Genomic DNA, 23144 nt, shown 5'->3' with positions numbered 1-23144 from the left:
GGTGAAATCCCATCTCTACTAAAAATACAAAAATTAGCTGGTGTGGTGGCAGGCGCCTGTAATGCCAGCTGCTCGGGAGGCTGAGGTAACATTTGAACTAACTCTGAAGGATATTTTTATTTTTGTTTATTTTATTTTTTATTTTATTTATTGTTTTGAGATGGAGTCTCACTCTTGTTGCCCAGGCTGGAGTGCAGTGGCGTGATCTTGGTTCACTGCAACCTCCGCCTCCCAGGTTCAAGTGATTCTCCTGCCTCAGCCTCCCCAGTAGCTGGGATTACAGGCTCGTGCCATCACGCCTAGCTAATTTCTGTATTTTTAGTAGAGACGGGGTTTCTCCATGTTGGCCAGGCTGGTGTCAAACTCGTGACCTCAAGTGATCCGCCCACCTCGGCCTCCCAAAGTGCTGGGATTACAGGCGTGAGCCACGACGCTCAGCCTGAACGATATTTTATTTATTTATTTATTTATTTATTTATTTATTTATTTATTTATTTTGAGACTGAGTTTCGCTCTTGTTGCCCAGGCTGGAGTGCAATGGCATGATCTCGGCTTACTGCAACCTCTGCCTCCCTGGTTCAAGCGATTCTCCTGCCTCAGCCTCCCGAGTAGCTGGGATTACAGGCATGCACCACCATGCCCAGCTAAATATTTTTTTGTTGTTGTATTTTTAGTAGAGATGGGGTTTCTCCATGTTGGTCAGGCTGGTCTCGAACTCCCGACCTCAGGTGATCCACCTGCCTCCACCTCTCAAAGTGTTGGGATTACAGGCGTGAGCCACCAACCTGAAGGATATTTTTAAAGGATAATTTTTCTTTTCTTTCTTTCTTTTTTTTTTTTTTGACAGGGTCTCACTCAGTGGCCCAGGCTAGAGTGCAGTGGTGCAATCTCACTTCACTGCAACCTCCACCTCCTGGGCTCAAGCGAAACTCCCACCTCAGCCTCCCAAGTATCTAGGACCACAGGCGCTGGCCACCACACTTGGTTAATTTTTGCTTTTGTGTGTGTGTGTGTGTGTGTGTGTGTGTGTGTGTGGAAACAGGGTTTTGCTATGTTGCCTAGGCTGGTCTCAAACTCCTGGTCTCTAGCGATCCACCCACCTCGGCCTCCAAAAGTGCTGGGATTACAGGCGTGAGCCACAGCACCCGGCATAAAAGAATTTTTTAGGGCAGTTTTAGATTCACAGCAAAATTGAGAGGAAGGTATGGAGAATTCCCATATACTGTCTGCCCTCACACATGGATAACCTCCCCCGTTGACATCCCCCACCAGAGTGGGCCAGGCATGGTGGCTCATGCCTGTAATCCCAGCACTTTGGGAGGCCGAGATGGGTGGATTGCTTGAACCCAGGAGTTCTAGACCAGCCTGGGGAACATGGTGGAACCTCTATTTCTCCAAAAACAAAATAAAAAATTAGCGGGGTTTAGGGACAGGCGCCTGTAGTCCCAGCCACTCTGGAGGCCGAGGGGAGAGAATCACTCGATCTCAGGAGGTGGACGCTGCAGTAAGCCATGATGACCCCACTGCACTTCAGCCTGGGCAACAGAGTGAAACTCTGTCTCAAAACAAAACAAAACAAAACAACAACAACAAACCCACCAGAATGGTATATTCGTTACAGTTGATGGACCTACCTTGAACATCATTACCCAAAGTTCATGGTTTACGTCAGAGTTCACTCTTGATGTTATCTTATACAGTTTGAGAGTTTGGACAAAAGAATAACATGTATCCACCATTGTAGTATCTTACAGAATATTTTCACCGACCTGAAAACTTTTTCTGCTCCACCTATTCATCCTTCCCTCTCCGACAACCCCTGGCAACCGCTGATCTTTTTACTGTCTCCATAGTTTCACCCTTTCCAGAATGTCATATAGTTGTAATCCTATAGTAGGTGGCCTTTTCTGCATGGCTTCTTTCACTTAGTCATATATATTTAAGTTTTCTCCCATGTCTCTTCGCGGCCTTAATAGCTCATTTCTTTTTGCACCGAATAATATTTCACTTTCAGGATGTACCACAGTTTATCCATAAACCTACTGAAAGACACCTTCATTGCTTCCAAGTTTGGGCAATTATGAATGAAACTGCTATAAACATCTGTCTGCAGGTTTTTATGTGAACACAAGTCTTCCACTCCTTTGTTAATACCAAGGAACATGATTGCTGAAAGAGTATGTTTAGTTTTATAGGAAACTGCCAAACTGTCTTCCCAAGTGGCTGTACCATTTTTGCATTTCCACCAGCAACAAATGAGAATTGTTCCTGTTGCTCCACATCCTTGTCAGCATTTGGTGTAGTCCGTGTTCTGGATTTGGGCAATTTTTTTTTTTTTTTTGAGACAAGGTCTCACTCTGTCACCCAGACTGGAGTGCAGCAGTGCAATCTCGGCTCATTGCAACCTCCGCCTCCCAGGCTTAAGCAATTCTCCTGCCTTAGCCTCTCAAGTAGCTGGGATTACAGGAATGTGCCACTACTGCCTGGCTAATTTTTGTATTTTTTAGTAGAGACGGGGTTTCACCATGTAGGCCAGGCTGGTCTTGAACTCCTGACCTCAAATGATCCACTCACCTTGGCCTTCCAAAGTGCTGGGATTACAGGCGTGAGCCACCATGCCCGGCCTCTTTTTTTTTTTTTTTTTTTAAAACAAGAGATGGGATCTTGTTGTGTTGCCCAGGCTGGTCTCCAACTCCTGGGCTCAAGCAATCCACTCGCCTCAGCCTCCCAAAGTGCTGGGATTTCAGGCAAGGCGTGAGCCACCTTGCCCAGCCCATTTTGGCTATTCTAGTAGGCATGTAACCCTGAAGGATTTATTTTTTTTTTTTTATTTTTATTTTTTAGGCAGAGTCTTGCTCTGTCACTCTGGCTGGAGTGCAGTGTGCGATCTCAGTTCACTGCAACTTCTGCCTCCTGGGTTCAAGCGATTCTTGTGCCTCAGCCACCTGAGTAGCTGGGACTACAGGTGAGTGCTACCAAACGTGGCTAATTTTTGTATTTTTGGTAGAGACGGGGTTTTGCCTTCTGAAGGATTGTAGCCTACAGAAAGTTAGGAAGAGGCTAATTCCAGAGAAAGTAAATGCGTATGACATATCCAGTGTGGCTGGAATTGATCATTGGAGCTTGGACTTTATTCTGAAGGCCATGAGTAGGTTTTGAAGACTTTTAAGTTGCAGAATGCCCTCTGTAGTAGTGGGTTGAATGTGGCCTCCAAAAAGATATGTTCACTTGGAACCTGTGGATGTCACCTTCTTTGACAAAAGGCTTTTAGCAGCTGTAATTAAGGCAAAGCTCCTAGGAGAGAACACCCTGTATTAGGGTGGGCCATAAATCCAATGACAGGTGTCCCTGTAAGAGAAGAGAAGGATAAAGGAGATGCAGAGAAGAAGAGGTAATGCAAAGATGGAGGCAGAGATTGGAATGATGTGTCTACAAGCCAAGAAGCAGCAAGGATTGACGGCAGCTACCAGAAGCTAGAAGAGAGGCATGGAACAACTTCTTCCTCAGCGCTTGCAGAAGGGACCAACCCTGGCCACACTGATTTCGGACTTCTGGGCTCCAGAACTGTGAGAGAATAAATGTCTTTTTTTAAATATTTATTTATTTATTTATTTATTTATTTATTTATTTATTTGAGATGGGGTCTCACTCTGTTGCCCAGGCTAGAGTGCAGTGGCACAATTTTGGCTCACTGCAACCTCTGCCTCCTAGATGGAAGCGATTCTCGTGTTTCAGCCTTCTGAGTAGCTGGGATTACAGGTGTGCGCCACCATGTCTGGCTAATTTTTGTATTTTTAGTAGAGACGGGGTTTCACCAGGTTGGCCAGGCTGGTCTCGAACTCCTCAAGCAATCCACCTGCCTTGGCCTCCCAAAGTGCTGGGATTACAGGCGTGAGTCACTGCACCCGGCCGAGAGAATAAATTTCTCTTGGTTTAAGCCACTCAGTTTGGGGATAACTTATGGCAGCCCTAGCAAACTAATACATACTAAAGATACATACTAAATATTAAGCTGGGCCATATAGTCCAGTTTTCCTGAGACTCCCAGGCAAGTGCTGTTTTTCTTTGCTTGATATCCTACCCCACTTTCTGTCTGGTAAAATTACACTCATTCTTTAAGATGCCACTGAAATAGCACCTCTTCAGCACAGCATTCACTAAACTATCCCCCTCTCCATCTTGGTAAATTTAGTTACTTCCTCTTCTGTGCTCACATACTTTGTAGTATCTCTACATTTATGCTATAGGACTTGTTACACTATGTTGTATTACTTGTTTATGTCTTCCCCACTTTTCCGTGAGCATCTAGAAATATGAGGATGTCTTGTTGGTCTATTTCCAGAACATAAGCACAGTGCCTGGCACATATTAAAAACTTAATAAATGTTTGCTGAATAAATAGTTTCTGTAAGTGGCTTCTCCAATCAGCTCTGTGTTTTGGGGGAAGGTAAAACTGGCGACAGGATGAAGAATGGATTAGAGAGCAGAGGGCCTTTAGAAAGGGAGGCCAGTTGGTGGAGTCTAGAAAGAATCATGACTAGAGCTAATGAAAGACTGATTTAGCAGAGTGGCTGTGGTCATGGAAAGGAGGAAACTGTTGGGAGAAACACCACAGAAGCAGAGTGGGTTATATTCTCCGGGTGAGAGAGGGGGAGAAATTGAAGCTAATTCTGAGGTTTCAAGTCTGGGTGACTGAGAGGGTGACGATACCATTGACTGAGGTGGGGAAGGCAGGAAGAGAAGCAGAGTTGGGGGAAGATGGGAAGCTTGAAGCTAGTATTATTGTTCCTCCATTTCTAGAATATTTTTGTATTATAAGTCACACTTCCTTGCCAGTCTCAACAGGGACCCAGCTCAGGCAGCAGCTAAGGGTGGGTATTCTGGTTTGGATTAGATCAGAGGAAAGACAGCTGTATATGTGCCCACAGGAGCCAAGACGGTATTTTCCATCCTCCCAAAACAGTAGAGCTTTGATAGAGATTTAAGGGTGGCCGAGTCAAGGAAGAGGCATGGCATAGAACGGTGATGTCGGGGGTGGGAGTTCAGAACTTCCATTATAGAAGGTAATGATTTAGAGGAGAAGTTGGTTGAGAATGGTGCTAGTGGTAGTGAACAGATCCTTCCCAGGATCTAGGTGGCCTGAGGATTTTTGAGTCTGTGACACTATTGTATATCCAGGTTTAGTTTCTGTTTACCACCTTACAGCAGCACCTAATCTCCTAGAGGACTTAGCCCGTGTCGCACAGCACACATTTGCCACACCCTCTGTAAAGCCCTGGTTTATAAGGTTCTTTCCACCGGAAGCTATGACAGAGGAAATGTGTGGGTGGGGAGGGGTAGTGGGTGAGGGACCCAGGTTCCTGACACAGACAGACTACACCCAGGGAATGAAGAGCAAGCGCCATGTTGAAGCCATCATTGCCATTCAGATCCCTCTTATTCCTGCAGCTGCCCCTGCTGGGAGTGGGGCTGAACACGACAATTCTGACGCCCAGTGGGAATGAAGACACCACAGCTGGTGGGAAATCTGGGACTGGAGGGGGCTGGTGAGAAGGGCGGCTGTGGGAAGGGGGCTGTACAGAAATCTGGTACCTGCCACTGGCCATTACAATCATGTGGGCAGAATTGAAAAGTAGAGTGGGGGCCGGGCGTGGTGGCTCACGTCTGTAATCCCAGCACTTTGGGAGGCCGAGGCGGGCGGATCACAAGGTCAAGAGATCCAGACCATCCTGGCTAACACGGTGAAACCCCGTCTGTACTAAAAATACAAAAAATTAGCCGGGCGTCGTGGCAGACGCCTGTAGTCCCAGCTACTCGGGAGGCTGAGGCAGGAGAATGGCGTGAAACCAGGAGGCGGAGCTTGCAGTGAGCCGAGATCGCGCCACTGCACTCCAGCCTGGGCAACAAAGCAAGACTCCGTCTGAAAAAAAAAAAAAAAAGAAAAGTAGAATGGGAAGGGCAAGGGGGAGGGTTCCCTGCCTCACGCTACTTCTTCTTTCTTTCTTGTTTATTTCTTTCTTTTGAGGCAGGGTCTCACTATGTTGCCTAGGCTGGTCTCAAACTCCTGGCCTCTAGTGATCCTCCTGCCTCAGCCTTTCAAAGCACCAGGATTACAGACATGAGCCACCGTGCTTGGCCTCCTCCTTCTGACCATCATTTCTCTTTCCCTCCCTGCCTTCATTTTCTCCCCAATCTAGATTTCTTCCTGACCTCTATGCCCACTGACTCCCTCAGTGTTTCCACTCTGCCCCTCCCAGAGGTTCAGTGTTTTGTGTTCAATGTCGAGTACATGAATTGCACTTGGAACAGCAGCTCTGAGCCCCAGCCTACCAACCTCACTCTGCATTATTGGTATGAGAAGGGAAGGGGGGGTGGAAGAAGAGGTGGGTTGGATCAGAGACCAAGAAAGAGGGTAGCAAGTCTCCCAGGTGCCCCACTGTTTTCTCCTGGGGTAAGTCATAAGTCGGTTGAGGGGAGATGAGGCTAGGCTCTGGATATCTGCAGTACCCAGATTGGCCCCACTGTTCCTCTTCCAACCCTTCTCCTCTAGGTACAAGAACTCGGATAATGATAAAGTCCAGAAGTGCAGCCACTATCTATTCTCTGAAGAAATCACTTCTGGCTGTCAGTTGCAAAAAAAGGAGATCCACCTCTACCAAACATTTGTTGTTCAGCTCCAGGACCCACGGGAACCCAGGAGACAGGCCACACAGATGCTGAAACTGCAGAATCTGGGTAATTTGGAAAGAAAGGGTCAAGAAACCAGGGATACTGTGGGACATTGGAGTCTACGGAGTAGTGTTCTTTTATCATAAGGGTACATGGGCAGAAAAGAGGAGTAGGGGATCAGGATGGGAAGGGAGGAGGTATTAGGGGCACTACCTTCAGGATCCTGAGTTGTCTAGGCCAGGGGAATGACCACATATGCACACATATCTCCAGTGATCCCCTGGGCTCCAGAGAACCTAACACTTCACAAACTGAGTGAATCCCAGCTAGAACTGAACTGGAACAACAGATTCTTGAACCACTGTTTGGAGCACTTGGTGCAGTACCGGACTGACTGGGACCACAGCTGGACTGTGAGTGACTAGGGACGTGAATGTAGCAGCTAAGGCCAAGCAAGTAGGGCCAAAGGATTCAACCAGACAGATAGGAGGACCTAATATCAAGCTCCTGTTCTCTGCCTCCCAGCTTCTCTGCTCACCCCCACCCTCCCTCCTCCAACTCCTTTCCCCCCTATTTTCTCCAGTGAGTTTTCTTTTTTCTTTTCTTTCTTTCTTTTTTTTTTTTTTTTTTGAGACGGAGTCTCACTCTGTCGCCCAGGCTGGAGTGCAGTGGCGCGATCTCAGCTCACTGCAAGCTCCGCCTCCCGGGTTTGCGCCATTCTCCTGCCTCAGCCTCCCGAGTAGCCGGGACTACAGGCGCCCTCCACCACGCCCGGCTAATTTTTTGTGTTTTTAGTAGAGACGGGGTTTCACCGTGTTAGCCAGGATGTTCTCGATCTCCTGACCTCGTGATCCGCCCGCCTCGGCCTCCCAGAGTGCTGGGATTACAAGCGTGAGCCACCACGCCCGGCTCTTTCTTTCTTTCTTTCTTTTTTTTTTTTTGAGACAGAGCCTCACTCTTTTGCCCAGGCTTGAGTGCAGTGGGGCGATCTTGGGCTCACTGCAACCTCTGTCTCCCTGGTTCAAGTGATTCTCCTGCTTCAGCCTCCTGAGTAGCTGGGAGCATGCACAACCATGCCTGGCTAATTTTTGTGTTTTTAGTAAAGACAGTGTTTTGCCATGTTGGCCAGGCTGGTCTTGAACTCCTGACCTCAGGTGATCTGCCCACCTCGGCCTCCCAAAGTGCTGGGATTACAGGCGTGAGCCACCATGCCTGACACCAGTGAGTTTTCATTAGGGATTCCCTACCCATACTCTTCCTGATACCAGATAGACAAGTAAACAAAAGGAAGCCATTGAGGGAATCCAGAGGGGAGGCATTAGATTCAAGTCAGTGAAGGGAGCAGTGTGGCTTGAGTAGTCAAGAGACGAGAGAGAAACTGGGCAGTAGCAGAGATGACACTGGTGGGTGTTCAGGAGTGTGTTTTAATTCTCCCTTCTCTCATAGACACCCACTTTCCCTCATCCTCTTTCTCTTCAAGGAACAATCAGTGGATTATAGACATAAGTTCTCCCTGCCTAGCGTGGATGGGCAGAAACGCTACACGTTTCGTGTTCGGAGCCGCTTTAACCCACTCTGTGGAAGTGCTCAGCATTGGAGTGAATGGAGCCACCCAATCCACTGGGGGAGCAATACTTCAAAAGGTAAAATGGGTCCACATGACCCAATCCATGAGCCCAACACCCCAGCCTTTCTAACACCACTGTCTTTTGCTCCACTTCCCTATCACTAAAGCCCCCAAACTTGGTGCCCCATCTCCCCACACAGTCCAACCCCAACCTCTAGAAATCAAGGTTTTTCTGTGTAGGGTTAGGTTAGTGTGTTGTTAGAGTAGGGGGGTGGATTGAGAAGGAGGCTGAGGGGTACTCAAGGGGGCTATAGAATGTATAGGATTTCCCTGAAGCATTCCTAGAGAGCCTGCAAGGTGAAGATGGCTTTGGAACCAGCTGGATCTAGTCTCTGCCACACACTACCTCTTTGGCCTTGGGCACATCACTAAACTCTTGGATTCTGTTTCCTGAGATGTAAGATGGAGGTAATTGTTCCTGCCTCACAGGAGCTGTTGTGAGGATTAAACAGAGAGTATGTCTTTAGCGCAGTGCCTGGCACCAGTGCCTGGCATGTAGTAGGGGCACAACAAATATAAGGTCCACTTTGCTTTTCTTTTTTCTATAGAGAATCCTTTCCTGTTTGCATTGGAAGCCGTGGTTATCTCCGTTGGCTCCATGGGATTGATTATCAGCCTTCTCTGTGTGTATTTCTGGCTGGAACGGTGAGATTTGGAGAAGCCCAGAAAAATGAGGGGAACGGTAGCTGAGAATAGCAGAGGAGGGTTTTGCAGGGTCTTTAGGAGTAAAGGATGAGACAGTAAGGAATGAGAGATTACTGAAGAGGGTTTGGTGATGGAAGGAAGCCACAGGCACAGAGAACACAGAATCACTTTATTTCATATGGGACAACTGGGAGAAGGGTGATAAAAAAGCTTTAACCTATGTGCTCCTGCTCTCTCTTTCTTCCCTGTCAGGACGATGCCCCGAATTCCCACCCTGAAGAACCTAGAGGATCTTGTTACTGAATACCACGGGAACTTTTCGGTGAGAACGCTGCCATAAGCATGCTGCAGTCTATCAACTGCCAACTGCCTGCCAGCAAGACAGACAGAGTGTGGGGGTGGGGGCAGAGAGGAGAGGGAAGGAGGCCCTGCACTAACTGTCAGGATGTGGCCGACCAAATGGGGGATGGACTATACAGAGAGAGACACACACAGAAGTGCAGATTATAGATTGAGTGAGGCAAATGGAAACTGGTATTGGGGGCCCAGGAGCCTGTGTATCCCTTCTGTAATCAATTACAGTGGTTGCAGACATCATGAGTACTCCTTTGGCACAGAGCTCGGTCTTTTACTTCCTGCCCTTAATTGACCCCTGACCTGGACATATCTGTCTTTAGGCCTGGAGTGGTGTGTCTAAGGGACTGGCTGAGAGTCTGCAGCCAGACTACAGTGAACGACTCTGCCTCGTCAGTGAGATTCCCCCAAAAGGAGGGGCCCTCGGGGAGGGGCCTGGGGCCTCCGCATGCAACCAGCATAGCCCCTACTGGGCCCCCCCGTGTTACACCCTGAAGCCTGAAACCTGAACCCCAATCCTCTGACAGAAGAACCCCAGGGTCCTGTAGCCCTAAGTGGTACTAACTTCATTCAACCCATCTGCGTCTCATACTTACCTCACCCCACTGTGGCTGATTTGGAATTTTGTGCCCCCTTGTAAGCGCCCCTTCATTTGGCATTCCCCACTTGAGAATTACCCTTTTGCCCTGTACGTGTTTTTCTTCTCCCTCAGTCTGGCCCTTCCTTTTTGCAGGATTCTTCCTCCCTCCCTCTTTCCCTCCCTTCCTCTTTCCATCTACCCTCCGATTGTTCCTGAACCGATGAGAAATAAAGTTTCTGTTGATAATCATCAAAAATGTCTGTCATGGGGGTGGGGAGCAGGGGAAGCCTGGGATGCAATGAGGGTGGGAGGGGAAGAAAAAGGAGTAGTACATTCATGCTATGGAGGCAGGAGTATTACCAATTCGCTAGAAAAAGAGTACTATTCTGGAAACTGACTTTTTTCCAGGTGTCCTGCACTCATTCCAGGGTTTAGAGTTAGACTTACAATGGGCTGGGCGTGGTGGCTCACGCCTGTAATCCCAGCACTTTGGAAGGCCAAGGTGGGTGGATCACGAGGCCAGGAGATCGAGACCAGCCTGGCCAACATGGTGAAACCCCGTCTCTACTAAAAATACAAAAATTAGCCAGGCGTGGTGGTGTGCTCCTGTAATCCCAGTTACTTGGGAGGCTGAGGCAGGAGAATCGCTTGAACCCAGGAGATGGAGGTTGCAGTGAGCCGAGATTGTGCCACTGCCCTCCAGCCTGGGCGACAGAGGGAGACTCCGTCTAAAAAAATTAAAAAAATGAAAAAGTTAGACTTACCATGTTGCCCCCCCTTTTCAACTAATCTTTAACATACCCCACCCAAGTTTTTCTCTTCTCATCCTTACTCCACTTTTTGGCCACACCTGCCACTTCTGACCTCATAATCCCTTAACTGCAGCCTCAGGCCCCACCCCTGGGGATACTGGTTATCCACAACTATCAACAGCTCTCTCCTGCCTGTCCAGCCTGGGCATCCTCAGCCTATGAAATCCATCTGCCTCTCCAGTCCACCAACCCTATAGGCCTATTTGCCCCACACGAGGCCTCTAGAACACCCTCCTTCTGCATGACTCCTCAGGGCACTTTGTGAAGAGTGAGGCGATCTTGGGGGCATGTTCATCTTCATCAAACATGGAGGTGAGGGGCAGCACAGAACTAGAGTCTGTGGATGGGGGTAGAGGGATCTGAGGGCAGTGGAGATCACAGAAATGGGCCCATGTGTCCCATCCTATCTCTTCTCAGATAATCAGCAGTTTCTGGTCAATACCAACTGTTCTGTCGTCGTGTTGCTGTATTACATCTGCAGTAAAGTAAAGTTGCCTAAAACAAGTGAGGAGCTTGGGGAGGGGACTAATGGCCAAAGGTCAGAAGGAGTTGGGTCATCTCTAACCCCCAAGCCCTCCTCCTGGCAGGAAGGGAGTTCCTCATATCCTTACAGCTTCCTCCAACCCATTCTGTATAGGATCACTGGCCCCTTTTGCTCCCACTCTCTTTCCTTAGCTGCCCCAATTACCCTGTGATCTCCCTGCAGACACCATCGATTTGTGTGAACAAATGGGGAAAATGAAGATGCTTTTCCTGATGAAGCCCAACCATGCAGAGTATGCCAGCAAATACCTTACAGCTCGAAGCACCTACTACGTTTGTAAGGTGGAGCGTGGGCCACCAGGTAGAGGCTCAGGAGTGTTCCCCAGAAATAGAATAAGGCCTTCAAGATAGATTATGAACCTTATCTTCAAAACAAGGCATCCAAGGCTGGGCACAGTGGCTCATGCTTGTAATCTCAGCACTTTGAGAGGCCAAGGCGGGAGAATCGATAGAGGGCAGGAGTTTGAGACCAGCCTGGGCAACATAACAAGACCCTGCCTCCGAAAACAAAACCAAAACCAAAAACAACCAAAACCAAATTAAAACAAAAAACAGAACACCCTCAAACAACAGAACACCCTCAACCAGATCCAAATTGACCATCTCTAGTCAGCCTAAGGAAGGGCACTGCCTCTATAGTAATAGGTTACCTCACACATACTCTCCTCTAGGTCCATACCTAAGGGGAAGAAATATCCACTAGCTCAAGGTAGGTTTTTTTTTTTTTTTTTTTGAGACAGAGTTTCACTCTTGTCCAGTTGTCCAGGCTGGAGTGCAATGGCGTGATCTCAGCTCACTGCAACCTCTGCCTCCCAGGTTCAAGCGATTCTCCTGTCTTAGCCTCCTGAGTAGCTGGGACTACAGGCGCCTGCCACCAGGCCCAACTAATTTTTTAGTACAGACGGGGTTTCACCATGTTGGCCAAGCTGGTCTTGAACTCCTGACCTCAGGTGATCCACCCACCTCAGCCTCCCAAAGTGCTGGGATTACAGGCGTGAGCCACTGTGCCCGGCAAGGTAGTCTTTATTTTTATTTATTTATTTATTTTTATTTTTTGTGATGGAGTCTTGCTCTGTCACCCAGGCTGAAACAGTGGCATGATCTTGGCTAACTGCAACCTCCACCTCCTGGGTTCAAGCTATTCTCCTGCCTCAGCCTCTGGAGTAGCTGGGATTACAGGCGCCCACAACCATGCCCAGCTATTTTTTTTTTTTTTTTTTTTTGTATTTTTGGTAGAGATGGGGTTTCACCAAATTGGCCAGGCTAGTCTCGAATTGGCCAGGCTAGTCTGGAACTCCTGACCTCAAGTGATCCGCCCACCTCGGCCTCCCAAAATGCTGGGATTACAGGCATGAGCCACTGTGCCCGGCGGGTAGTCTTTAGTGTTAGGTCCTGGAATCTTGGGCTTCTGAAGGGTGGAGACTGGATGACAGGGGCTGGAGATAGCACATGGCTGTGTTCACAGGAACCAGGCTGGAGAATGCTTACACAGCTTTTGTGCCTCTTCTCAAGAATCCGGAGCCTTGGCTGCTTGGTAAGAAGTGAGATGGGGGAGGGAAGAACATGAAGGGTACAGTATATAGCTGTATGATGGAGAATGTAGGGTGGGACTAGCGTGATATGGTAGGTCAGATGATAGGAGCCCAGGAAAAGGGGGGCAGGGTCCAGGTCCACTTTAGGAGGGACGTTTAGCTCACACCAGGTGGAATGTGCATGCGTTACTTCCCACTTCCCCCATTTCTTGGCTATCTTCTCCATATATCTCCCTATCACCACTCCATCATTTCAATCTTAGGCCAAGTGGGGCTCCAGCTGATGGTTTGAACAATGAATGGGAGCATCAGGAAGGGTAAGGTCTCTAGTTCTCAGAGGTGCAGGTGCCTTTTCCTTGTTCTTAGTTGCACTGCAGATACAATGTGATGCCCTGGAGAGGAGACGAATTCAGATACTTAAAATGAAAGAAGCCAAGAAGGTCGTTATAACTGAACCCCCTGCAAGTGTTCCGGTAAGACTTGCCAAATGTGATCTGCCCCAGCACCCCCCTCTCCCTACCAGCCCACTGAATGTTCCTCCACCCCAGCCCTCTGAGATGAATTTCCTGCCTCCAATTTCTTTTTTCCTTCCTTTGGCCCTTGGGTTGTAGAAACCTTCCCTGTAGGGGCCTCTTTGTTTACTTACTTTCTTTTTCTAGTCCAAGCAATCAGGACAATCAGACAAAAAGAAGTCCACTCGCAAGTCTCCGACCTTTAGGAACAGACCAGACTTCAGGAAGAATAAAGGTCGCCAACTCAATAAAACCACCAAGCAAAAGAAGTAATACTAGGTGTGAAATTACTGGAATTTAACGTGAGATTTCTTTTTCTAGAAAGACTGCTTCTCCCAATATCTGCACTAAGGGTTGAGTATGTACGCCCCAGGCACCGAGGGGGCTCTGAGGGTGGATGGGAGCTGCAGGAGAGGGCTGGGGCAAGCACATGGGTGGGGGTGAGGAAGGCTGTGAAGTCTAGTACAATGAGCCTTTGAGGGACGGAGTAGGGGGTGGGGTCTTCTCAAACCAGACTACCTCCCCTTGGGAGGCCTATCTCACAGCCCGCCTACTCCTGCAGGGGTTAGGTGTCCCTCCACTCCCACACTCCACCACCTCCCCGGGCTGAAATTCCCCCACCCTCCTCCATGTCTCTGCCTCTGGGCAGTTTCTTCCTCCTGCCGTTTGCCTTTCCCCCTCCCTCCCCCTTATCCAAGGGGAGAAGCAAGGCAGCAGAAACCAGAGCTGGTTATAGGCATTTATTGAATTTATTCATTTATTGATTTGACACACTTCCCCACTCCAATCTAGCACATGATACAATCTGGGTAGGCCAGGCGCTGACACAGGAAATGATGGGAACCCACAGCAGGGGTGGGGGAGGGGACGATGCAAAGGGCACTGGGGGAAGGGCTGCTTTGGGGGCTGGGGTGGAGAAGGAGCCCCAGATGGCCTCCCTGGCAGGTGCTAGTAAACCTGATCCACATTCCCCCCATCTCTGCTCATTTCCCAGACCCTCAGCCAAGCTCCCCAGCTCCCCCTTCCCTGTTCCTCCCCTCCCCACTGCCTGCTGCCACACACACTTCCACATAACCCCTGCAGTCAGGGAAGGGGAAGAAGGGCAGGGACAGCTGTCAGGGGCCTTGAACAGGGAGGTCTCTGTACCTAACTTTACCATCCTAAATCCTTCCCTCCTTCTCTTCTCTCCCCTCCCAGTCTCTTCCCTGGCCCCAAGCTAATTCCAGGCCTTCAATGTACTCTCCCACCATAGCACTAACCCATGCTGGGTCATAGAAGAGTGTGGCTGCACCCCAACACCACACACTCCCAGGCACAAGTTGAAGGAATGAGAGGACCTGGGTTAGCTTTTTTCTTAGGGAAACTCCAACCTATTGCTGCATAGACCTTTCTCTATACCTGGTCCATAGGGGAGCTCTTCCCTGTGTTTACTATTACTCCCTGCCTCTCCCCACTTCCCTGTGTCTCTCCTAGTATTTATTGTCTGTAGTGTTTGTATCATGTCACTATCACAAAGCCTTCGGAAAGAAAAAAAGCATTCTGCCCACCACTAGCACCCTGCCATGGTTAAAAAATCTCTATATTTGTGTTTATATTTCTTTAAAAGTTTATAAAAAGCCTTTCTGTTATCTGCAGCCTTCTAAGGGTGATTTGGCCTGGCGAGCCACTCCAGTGCTCAGACCTTGGCCCTTCCAGATCCCCTAAACTGCCCACCCACCCCACATCACTGGCCTAAAGGGCCACTGCATAGAAATCCCAGGCTCCAGCTAGCCTAGCTCAGCTCAGATAAGACTCTCTACAAAAAATCCTGCTCCCAAAGGCAGGGGTAAGGCCACTGGTGACTTCACATTTCCAACAGCATTGCTCATCTTGCTACAAAGCCTAAGGGAGTAGGAATGGGGAAAGCCGATGATGGCTCCTGAGAGGGGGCCTTACCCCCTAATTGGCACAGTGAGAAAAACCCTCTGCCCTTTCCCCTCCCATCTCCCTCCCCATATCGTCCCCAGATGGGGCAGCTTTATCTTTATAATTTCTTCAACACCTGTGTGTGACCAGACCCCACCCTAGCTCTAAAGCAGGGTCCCAAATTCCTGGGGAGGGCTCAAGGGTAAAGAGTAGATATGAACACGCCTGGCTCCACCTCTGAAGCAGGGGACAAAGCTTCCAGCCATGACTCAGGGATCTGTGGGAAGAAGAAACGGAGAACAAGGTAAGAGGCTTATCTGGGGCTTGCCAACATTCTATCATCCAGATTCCCACCAAAGAAGATGGTGGCACCTACCCCGCTTCCATACACATATCTTTTCTGTGCTACCTTGCAGGGGTGGGCACAGCTAAGGGGCCTGGAGGTTCCATCCGGAAACTATGCTACTGTAATATGACATCTTCCCTCCAGTTCCCCAGGAGCTCTGGCTACCACTTGTCCTAAATCTCCCCTTCACCCAGATCATGGGACTAGCTGGGCACCTAGGAGTGGTCATAGGCTATGAGGTGCTGTGGTGATTAGGGGGTACTGTACCTGGCTCAAAGTTGAAGTCCAGTCCCTCGCCCTCATCCATGAGGTCACTGATGATGTTATCCATGTCACACTCCAGGTTCTCCATATACATATCAAGATCTAGATCCTGAGGCATTCTGTCTTGGCTTGCAGCTTCAGTAGGGGGTGTGAGCACAGGAGTCCCCAGAGCCTTGGGGATGGGGGCATTTGCCATGACTGGAGGTGGTGCTATCATAGAAAGGGTGGGAACCAGACTGCTGGGGCCTGGAGCCTCTAGGGGCTTGGGACACAGGCCGACGCCCGTGGCCAGCTTACTGGAGGAAGGAAGCCCCCCCAGCAACAGAAGAGTCGGAGCCTGGGACAGAATGGGATCTACCTGGGTCATGAGGACATCAGCAGGGGGTGGTGGCGTATCAGAGGTGAGCAGGGCCTCCAGAGCCTGGGAGCTGGAGAAGCACCCTTCTCCTGCTGACAGGGGCCCCTCTGCTGGGCTGAAAAGGGAGCTGCTGTAGGTGTGTAAGGGGCCGGTAACCCCAGGATGCTGCAAAGAGAAGCCAGAGAGACCACTCCGAGATAGCAGGGAATGGGAGGGGGTAAGATTGAGCCCATCTAACAGCTCTAGACCTTCATTGAGGGTGGGAGGGACACCCCCTGCATAGCTGCTGACTGAAGCTGGTATTTCCTCCGCCAGCACCTCAGACTCTGGCCTCAAGGGGGACAGCCGGGTGCTGACACTGCTGGCATTTGAACTGCTTCGTGGACGGAAAGTGGTCCACATATCGGCTTCTTCACGGTTTCGAGAGCAAGGGCTGCCTGACCACTTGGCAAAGTGGCCGACAGGGCTCGTCGGAGTTGCACCTTCGGGTGGAGCTGGCAGCACAGGTGGTTTCTTCTTGGGGGCTTTACTGCGGCCCCGGAGCAGCTTGCTGCTGCTATCCATGGAGGCGGCCCGGCGGCGGGGGGCTTTGCCGCTCTTGCCTCCCTCAGGGTTCAGCATCCACCAAGAGCTTTTGCCGGTGGCCTCGTTGTGAACCTTGATGAATTTGCTGTGCAGGGACAGGTTGTGGCGGATCGAGTTCTGGAGGGGCAGAGATGGCAGGAAAGGGGCGTGAGGTACTGTAGGGGAGGTCAGTGGCCAGCGGTCAAGTCTAAGAGGATGCTGGTCCCCGATGATCTAGGGGTTAGGGTTTGGCACCACCACCGCAGCGGGGTTCATTTCGGGGCTTCATTTCCCAGGTCATTAAAGTTTAAGAAAAACTTTAAATAATTTACAAAAAAAGAGAAAAAGATAAAAGATAAAAGGATGCTGGAACACAGCAGGGGTATTCCTGGAGACTCAAAGAAAGTTGAATCCAGGGGGGAAAACTGGTAGAAGTAGGGGTGGGGGTGGGGTGTGAGGGGAGACCACACACATTTCCCGCTCCCAGACAAGCTGCTCAGCCTCTGCTCCAGACTTCTCTGTACAGCGGGTGGGAGATAACGTGTAATAATCCACTGCAGAGGGCATGGGGGTGCCCACCCTGGAAAAGCTCCTGGTACTCTGCTCCTCCCAGGGCTTGGTGTGTGTTTTGCGTGGGGGGTGGGGGGGCGGTACCTGGGGCTGGTGGGCATTGGGGAGACGTGCTCCTTGCCCAGCAAGAACTAGGTTCAGGTGGGAAAGAGCATTCCACCCCTTTCCTTGAGTGCAGGTTTGGGTGGAGTTTACGGGACAGTGGTACAGCACCAGCCCAGGATGGACCCACCCTGCCCAGAGCCAGTTCTCTGAATAGGCTAAAGGGCTGGAATCTCAGCACAGCAGGTGCTCCATTCCCCACAGAGCATTTGGGCCACCCAGCTCTCTATAGAATTTAAAGATTCCTTTTTTCCCCCCTCCCCGAATCCCAGCCTTATTTCTTCCAATCCACAACACACATCCTCAACTACATTCAGTTCAGGTTCAGGCTTCTTGCTGTGCCTCAAATAGGTGAGGTGCAATCTTCCCCTCCCCTCTTTTCCGAGGAGGGATCTCCCCTCTCTAAGTTTTACTAGTTCCGTCAAGACCAAGCTTCAGTTCCACCTCTTTTATAAAGCGGCTGCTTGACTTTGGCAGCCAAATTTCTAGTATAGTATTTTAAAAATCTGCGCCACACAATTTCACCCAATTTATATTGTGTGGCTTATGGTTTCATGTAATTCGTCTCATCGAGTGTAAGCGCCAAGTGTAATGTCCTCCAGTCCCACATCCCCCAACGGAGCCCTCCCAGAGCACCAAGCTCACAGCACATACTTTATACCTACTCAAGCTCACAGTATATAATCAATATTTGTACCTGATTGGTGGGTTGCCCCTGGGTTGACAATGGTGAGGCTCCCCTTGAGGCTCTGCCAGCTCTTCAGTGCCTTGGGTATTGGAAGCTGTATGTTTTCCCTTCCTCCCTCACTGGTGACATTCTACTAGGGAAACGATGCTTTCCAGTGGCCCAGGGAGCTGAGATTGGCAGCTTCTTCAGCCCCCAGTGCAGCTTATATTTACTGATTGCCGCGGGGCAGGCTAGTTACACAAGGAGTTTGGCCCTCCCCTGGCCACCCCCCTTCCCGAAACCTGCCTTCTTTTGCCTACCTCCTTCCCAGTGCCTTTCCCCCATTTCTCAGGAATTTGTGCATAAACTCTTCAACCTTGGGGGCATTTGACCTCCCGCAGGGAGCTCTTTAGTTTAGAAATTCAGGAGGAGCCCAGAAGTGCTTAGAGCAACTAGGAGGCTGAGGCCATGGGACGGTCAGAAACTACTTGTTTCTCTGACTGGTGCTCTTAAGATAAGGAGACCCTTTGCCTGGAGAATGATGCTTCTTGTTCCAGGGCTCTTTAGCCAAAGAACTCCTTGTGTTCCTGGGACCCTGAGGTAATGGCATTTCAACTGTGCTGATGTTCCTTCAAGGAGTGGCACTTGTCCATCCGGCCTCACCTCATAGTAACTAAGGACCACAATGACCATGACCTGGCACTATGATCTCTCCTCTTTTTATCCTCTAATTCTGGATCTACTTGAGAAGGTCAATTCCTTTCCCTACTACTTAATAGCCACAAGGCCCATTTGTCTCCTCTTCTTTAGGCCCTGGAACTAGCAAGTGGTACAGACTTTTAATTGGAGAGGTCAGTTTCCCAAAAGCCCATAACTCTTACATGTTGGAGGACAGGGTGGTGGGGGTGACTGCTAATTGCTCCCCAAGCCACCTAATCTAAACTTTCTTGTTCTAAGTGAGTGCCGCCCCCTGGTGGGGTGGGAGTAACCTTGGCATATCATCAGGGAGGCCAGTTCAGTCATGAGACTTCCCCTTAGAGAGGGGCAGGGGGGGCCTTGAAGTTCCAGGCTCAGCCTGATTTGATTTTGCCATCATTCCAATTAGAGCAAGCCAGGCCCTTTTAGGGAATATGATTTATAGTTAGATCTGAGTTCAAGTCCTCACCCTGCTGTTATTAGGTGAGTTTCCTAACCTTTTGGTACCTAGTTTCCTAATGTGTAAAATGTGGAATCTCAGAATTGCTGTAAAGATTAATAAAACAAAAACTTTGAAAACTACTTTGTAAACTCTAAAGCCCCACATAAGTGTAGATTATAAAGACGGACTATACTCCCACAATATAACTAACAACTTGTTATTTCCTCTACCCTGGAAAATGAACCTAAGGGAAAAGAAAAACAGCTGTGTAGGCTGGGTCCAAGGAGGGGAGCTTTTTATGAGCTGAGACTGTGGTGTGGCAGTCTACCCAGAAATAGTGCCAAGGGTCTCAGTCAGCTGTCCTATCTTCTGTTCTGCCCAGCCCCTAGGGATAGCACAGATCTGATCCCTCAGTCTCCTATACCTAGGGGAAGTTCCTCTGCTCATCCAACTTTCTGTACTTGATTATATGCTGACCTCACCACCTACAGAGGTACAAGCCAGCAATAGGGCTCGAGGCTCCCCAGTTTTGTGATTAGAGCCCCATGTTTCTCAGGACAAGTTTTTCGGAGTATCTTTTGAGATATTCCCTCACAGTTTCTTCACAGAAGGCCAAGGGAACTCCCAACTTTGTGCTCTAAAGTCAGAGCCCTACCTCCTTCTTCATGACTAATATTCCTTAACAGTAAAGGATGACTTCTCCCCAAAACTTGGATAGCCCCTTACAAGGGAGTGTTTCTTGGCAGCACAGGGTAAACTGAGACAGGTGGCAGCTCACAGCCCTTTTTCTTCTTAGTGCATAAGATCAGCTACCTTTCCCCATGAATATTATTGTTTTTACCCTTTGCCACTGCACTCCCTCCTCCTGGGTAATGCAGTGCTAGAACAGTACCACTACACTGAGGTATTGGGAGGCAAGCAGGGAATCCAAGTAATCCCACAGGAATGGGAGAAAAGGTGTTGGGGTGGGAGGTGGGGGAGGAGGGAAGGGTAGGTTCATGTGGGGAATCCACACAGTTCCTGCTGTACATAGGATAAAGACTTCTCTGTGGGAATAAGTGTTTGGGGCAGCCCAAGCCAAAGTGCTGCGAGTGTTGAGCAGTGAGCAGAGAATTCGATTTTCTCCAGGGCAGGGACAGTGTCTTATTCATCTGTGATCCTTCAGCATCAAGCACCCAGTGTGGCATATACTATGTACTAAGTAAATGTTTGTCTAACTGGAGATTGAAGGTGGATCTCTGGGCTTCCCAAAGGGGGTGGGGGTGGGAGGTAGTAAAAGGGGCCCCAGAGTAGAAGTAAGGGAGGCTAGGGGGTCCAGGGGGTAGATGGTGTTGGGAAGAAGGTAAGAGGGTCATAATTACCTTCCATCCTGCTGAGCTGTTGCTGTCACCCTTGTCCTTGAAGTAGGGTACAGTACGGACCATCCACTCATAGATCTGGGCAAGTGTCAGTCGCTTCTCCGGGGCGCTTTCAATGGCCTGGCTGATGAGTTCTGCATATGACTGATTTCCCCAGGCATTCCGGCGGGAGCCTCCCTTCCGAGGACCTGTTACAGCCCCCAGGATTCCGGGCTGGGGGCCCCCGGCCGGCTCTGGGAGCCGGGAGGGCAACAGGATCGGCTCTGAGCGCCCCTCCGTGTGTACCTTTTCCCCCAGACCTGGCTCCACCTCGGGCGGCTCGGACGGCTGGTTAGCGATCTCTGGTCGGGGAAGGGGCCAGGTGCAGGAGCGGGGACGGCTCTGGGGTTCGAAGTCGGGATCGAGGTCTATGATCGCGGCAGCCTCTGTGGCTGAATTCTCATTCCCCGGATCCATACGTGGAGTTGGACCTCCCCGGCTCAGCGTTCAGTGAAGCCTGCCACAGTCCCTCACGATGCCTCCCCTCAGGGGGGAAGCATCGAGGGCCAGGAGGCACATTCCTGCCAGTCTTCAGAAAGTCGCGAACTTCCCCCTAGTCCCAGGACGCTAGTCCCTAAGCTGTCCCTTCACACAGTTCTCCGATCCCCTTCCCGACTACAGCCTGCAGCCTCAAAGCTCTTTCCGAGATGCCACCTGTAACCTCTGCCGAGTGAAGACACTTTTTCTGCAACCTCTCACTCAGCTTCCTGCTCTTTTAAACCTGAGGCACGGTATCCCCTCATACATTGCGCTCCCATCACCGAACGTCTCCTTAGCCGCAGTTCCCTCCCCCTTTTAAGTTGCTGCCCCCCGGACACTCCTCCCAAATTTCCTCCACCCGGATTGCTGCCCTCCCCCACGCCCCGCTCCCCCGCGTCACTTGCCCCTCCCCTGACTCCCCCTTCCCCCGCCTCTTCCCTTCTCGCCACTCTTAATAGGGTCCGGGTCCCCGCGGCTGCGGCCTCCCTTATTCCCGCACCGATTCCCCTATCAACCCCCCCCACCCCCCGCCCCCCGGGTTTCCCTTTTGTTTTGCTCCAAGCAGCAGCCCCCTCCTGACGTCTCTGTTTACCACTCGCCGGGGCAGCCATCTGCGCATGCGCCTCGAAAGCCAGTCGGGAAACCGAGTTCTGCAGTCGTGCTACCGTGATCACTCTTGAGGACTACATCTCCCGTCCTGCTTCGCGGCCAGGAGCCCGATACGGCGGCAGGAGAGCGGCGTGGCAGGATATAACGAGGTGGAACTTTAATTATTAGAAGTCGTCGCGGACTCTTTCTTTTCTTAAGAATCGTTTTTCACCCTTTCCCCCTTTCCATCGTCTCCCTTGTGATTCGGAGTCGCCTAGGTGACCAGATTGAGAGGTGCTAGCCCTTTCCCTCCTTCATTTAGGAGAGGGCAAAAGGGAAAAAAATCTTCTCTTCAAGAAGCAGGAGACCAAGAAGCAAGAAGCAAGGAACTGCCTAGAAAATAGGATGTATGCACGTTGGAGAGTTGGGTGGGGGTCTTGTGTAACATAAGCAAATGGTTAGCCCACGGTGGTGTTCCCCCTCACCCCCTTCCTCCTCCCTCCACCCGCCTTCATCCCCCCATATGCAGTTCCCACTGACAGTGAGGTCTCACTTACCAATCAGTTTCCTCCACTGGCTCTTCTGGCTTTCCCTTCAACACTGATATTCTCCAGGTTCACATCTCCAACGGCTTCACTTCTCATTCAACAGGTCCTAAACTCATTATCTGTTCCTGCACCCACACCCCTATCCTCTGGCTACCCTTATCTCTGAATTTGGCTTATGGTAGTCCTGATCTACCCAGTCTCCCAAGCTCCAAGCAGCAGCTTAGAGGTAATTACCCATTACCTCTTCATCTCTATAACTTTCTACATCCAAATCCCAGTTCAAGACCTATTTATAACTGCATTTAAATTGTAGGATCAGCCGGGTGTAGTGGCTCACGCCTGTAATACAGCACTTTGGGAGGTCGAGGCAGGCGGATCACTTGAGGTCAGGAGTTCGAGACCAGCCTGGCCAACATGGTGAAACCCATCTCTGCTAAAAATAGAAAAATTAGCCTGGTGTTGGGCACGCACCTGTAGTCCCAGCTACTTGGGAGGCTGAGGTGGGAGAGTCGCTTGAACCCAAGACGTGGAGGTTGCAGTGAGCCAAGATCATGCCACTGTGCTCCAGCCTGGGTGACAGAATAACACCCTGTCAAAAAAAAAAAAAAGGTGCAGTATCATCTTAATTGGATCTCCTTCCATCAGTCTTTACCTCACTACAGTTTATATTCAGAGTTGCCAACAAGGTGACCGTTCTAAGAAACATGTCTGGTAATTATGGCTAAAATTTATGGAGCCCTTATTATGTGCCAGTCTCTGTGCAAATTGCTTTACGAACATTAGTTAATTTACTCCTCAGTCATTTACTCCTCAATTCAACCCCATAAGGTAGGTACCACTATTATCCCCATTTTATAGATGAAGACACTAACAATGCTCAGAGATTGACTTGCCCAAGGAGGCAGAACTGGGATTATATAACTTACATGTGATTGTATAATTT

The 23144-nt window shown here is 49.9% G+C and overlaps 3 protein-coding genes across 7 annotated transcripts; 2 read left to right on the top strand and 1 right to left on the bottom strand.

The window, feature by feature from the left end:
• The first annotated feature begins 3399 nt into the window (after positions 1-3399).
• On the top strand, positions 3400-10131 carry IL2RG (interleukin 2 receptor subunit gamma). 3 transcript variants are annotated; one of them, XM_063635365.1, is made up of 8 exons: positions 3400-3566; positions 6198-6351; positions 6551-6735; positions 6943-7082; positions 8150-8312; positions 8845-8941; positions 9194-9263; positions 9619-10131. In XM_063635365.1, the coding sequence occupies exons 2-8, from the start codon at positions 6215-6217 to the stop codon at positions 9802-9804; spliced, it is 978 nt and encodes a 325-aa protein (XP_063491435.1). In that variant the 5' UTR covers positions 3400-3566; positions 6198-6214; the 3' UTR covers positions 9805-10131. The 3 variants fall into 3 exon arrangements, with proteins under 3 accessions (XP_063491435.1, XP_055124572.1, XP_063491434.1); XM_055268597.2 differs by lacking the exon at positions 3400-3566 and adding an exon at positions 5312-5518; XM_063635364.1 differs by lacking the exon at positions 3400-3566 and adding an exon at positions 5356-5546.
• Positions 10132-10209: 78 nt separating this feature from the next.
• Positions 10210-13669, top strand: CXHXorf65 (chromosome X CXorf65 homolog). 2 transcript variants are annotated; one of them, XM_055267604.2, is made up of 6 exons: positions 10210-10999; positions 11105-11191; positions 11394-11531; positions 12696-12764; positions 13129-13235; positions 13422-13661. In XM_055267604.2, the coding sequence occupies exons 1-6, from the start codon at positions 10975-10977 to the stop codon at positions 13545-13547; spliced, it is 552 nt and encodes a 183-aa protein (XP_055123579.1). In that variant the 5' UTR covers positions 10210-10974; the 3' UTR covers positions 13548-13661. The 2 variants fall into 2 exon arrangements, with proteins under 2 accessions (XP_055123579.1, XP_063491436.1); XM_063635366.1 differs by lacking the exon at positions 11105-11191 and having other exon boundaries at positions 13422-13669.
• A 330-nt stretch (positions 13670-13999) lies between these two features.
• FOXO4 (forkhead box O4) lies at positions 14000-21680 on the bottom strand. Of its 2 annotated transcripts, XM_055268399.2 has the most exons (4): positions 20832-21680; positions 20550-20666; positions 15793-16849; positions 14000-15456 (listed from the first exon to the last, which is right to left on the bottom strand). In XM_055268399.2, exons 1-4 carry the CDS (start codon positions 21000-21002, stop codon positions 15449-15451), a joined length of 1353 nt encoding a protein of 450 aa, XP_055124374.1. In that variant the 5' UTR covers positions 21003-21680; the 3' UTR covers positions 14000-15448. The 2 variants fall into 2 exon arrangements, with proteins under 2 accessions (XP_055124374.1, XP_055124373.1); XM_055268398.2 differs by having other exon boundaries at positions 20550-21680.
• Positions 21681-23144: the final 1464 nt, after the last annotated feature.

This window comes from Symphalangus syndactylus, chromosome X (assembly GCF_028878055.3).
Source record: "Symphalangus syndactylus isolate Jambi chromosome X, NHGRI_mSymSyn1-v2.1_pri, whole genome shotgun sequence".
NCBI lineage: Eukaryota > Metazoa > Chordata > Mammalia > Primates > Hylobatidae > Symphalangus > Symphalangus syndactylus.
This window is presented reverse-complemented; position numbering and strand designations above follow the sequence as displayed.

Excerpts from the sequence above, each read along its gene's own strand:
- IL2RG (XM_055268597.2), top strand. The coding sequence starts at position 5,404 with ATGTTGAAGCCATCATTGCCATTCAGATCCCTCTTATTCCTGCAGCTG. Across the intron at positions 8,313-8,844 it reads GGGGAGCAATACTTCAAAAG|AGAATCCTTTCCTGTTTGCA; the intron begins GTAAAATGGGTC and ends TTTTTTCTATAG. Across the intron at positions 9,264-9,618 it reads AATACCACGGGAACTTTTCG|GCCTGGAGTGGTGTGTCTAA; the intron begins GTGAGAACGCTG and ends ATCTGTCTTTAG.
- CXHXorf65 (XM_055267604.2), top strand. The coding sequence starts at position 10,975 with ATGTTCATCTTCATCAAACATGGAG. Across the intron at positions 11,000-11,104 it reads CATCTTCATCAAACATGGAG|ATAATCAGCAGTTTCTGGTC; the intron begins GTGAGGGGCAGC and ends ATCTCTTCTCAG. Across the intron at positions 13,236-13,421 it reads AACCCCCTGCAAGTGTTCCG|TCCAAGCAATCAGGACAATC; the intron begins GTAAGACTTGCC and ends TTCTTTTTCTAG.
- FOXO4 (XM_055268398.2), bottom strand. The coding sequence starts at position 21,002 with ATGGATCCGGGGAATGAGAATTCAGCCACAGAGGCTGCCGCGATCATA. Across the intron at positions 16,850-20,549 it reads ACAGCTCAGCAGGATGGAAG|AACTCGATCCGCCACAACCT; the intron begins GTAATTATGACC and ends CTGCCCCTCCAG.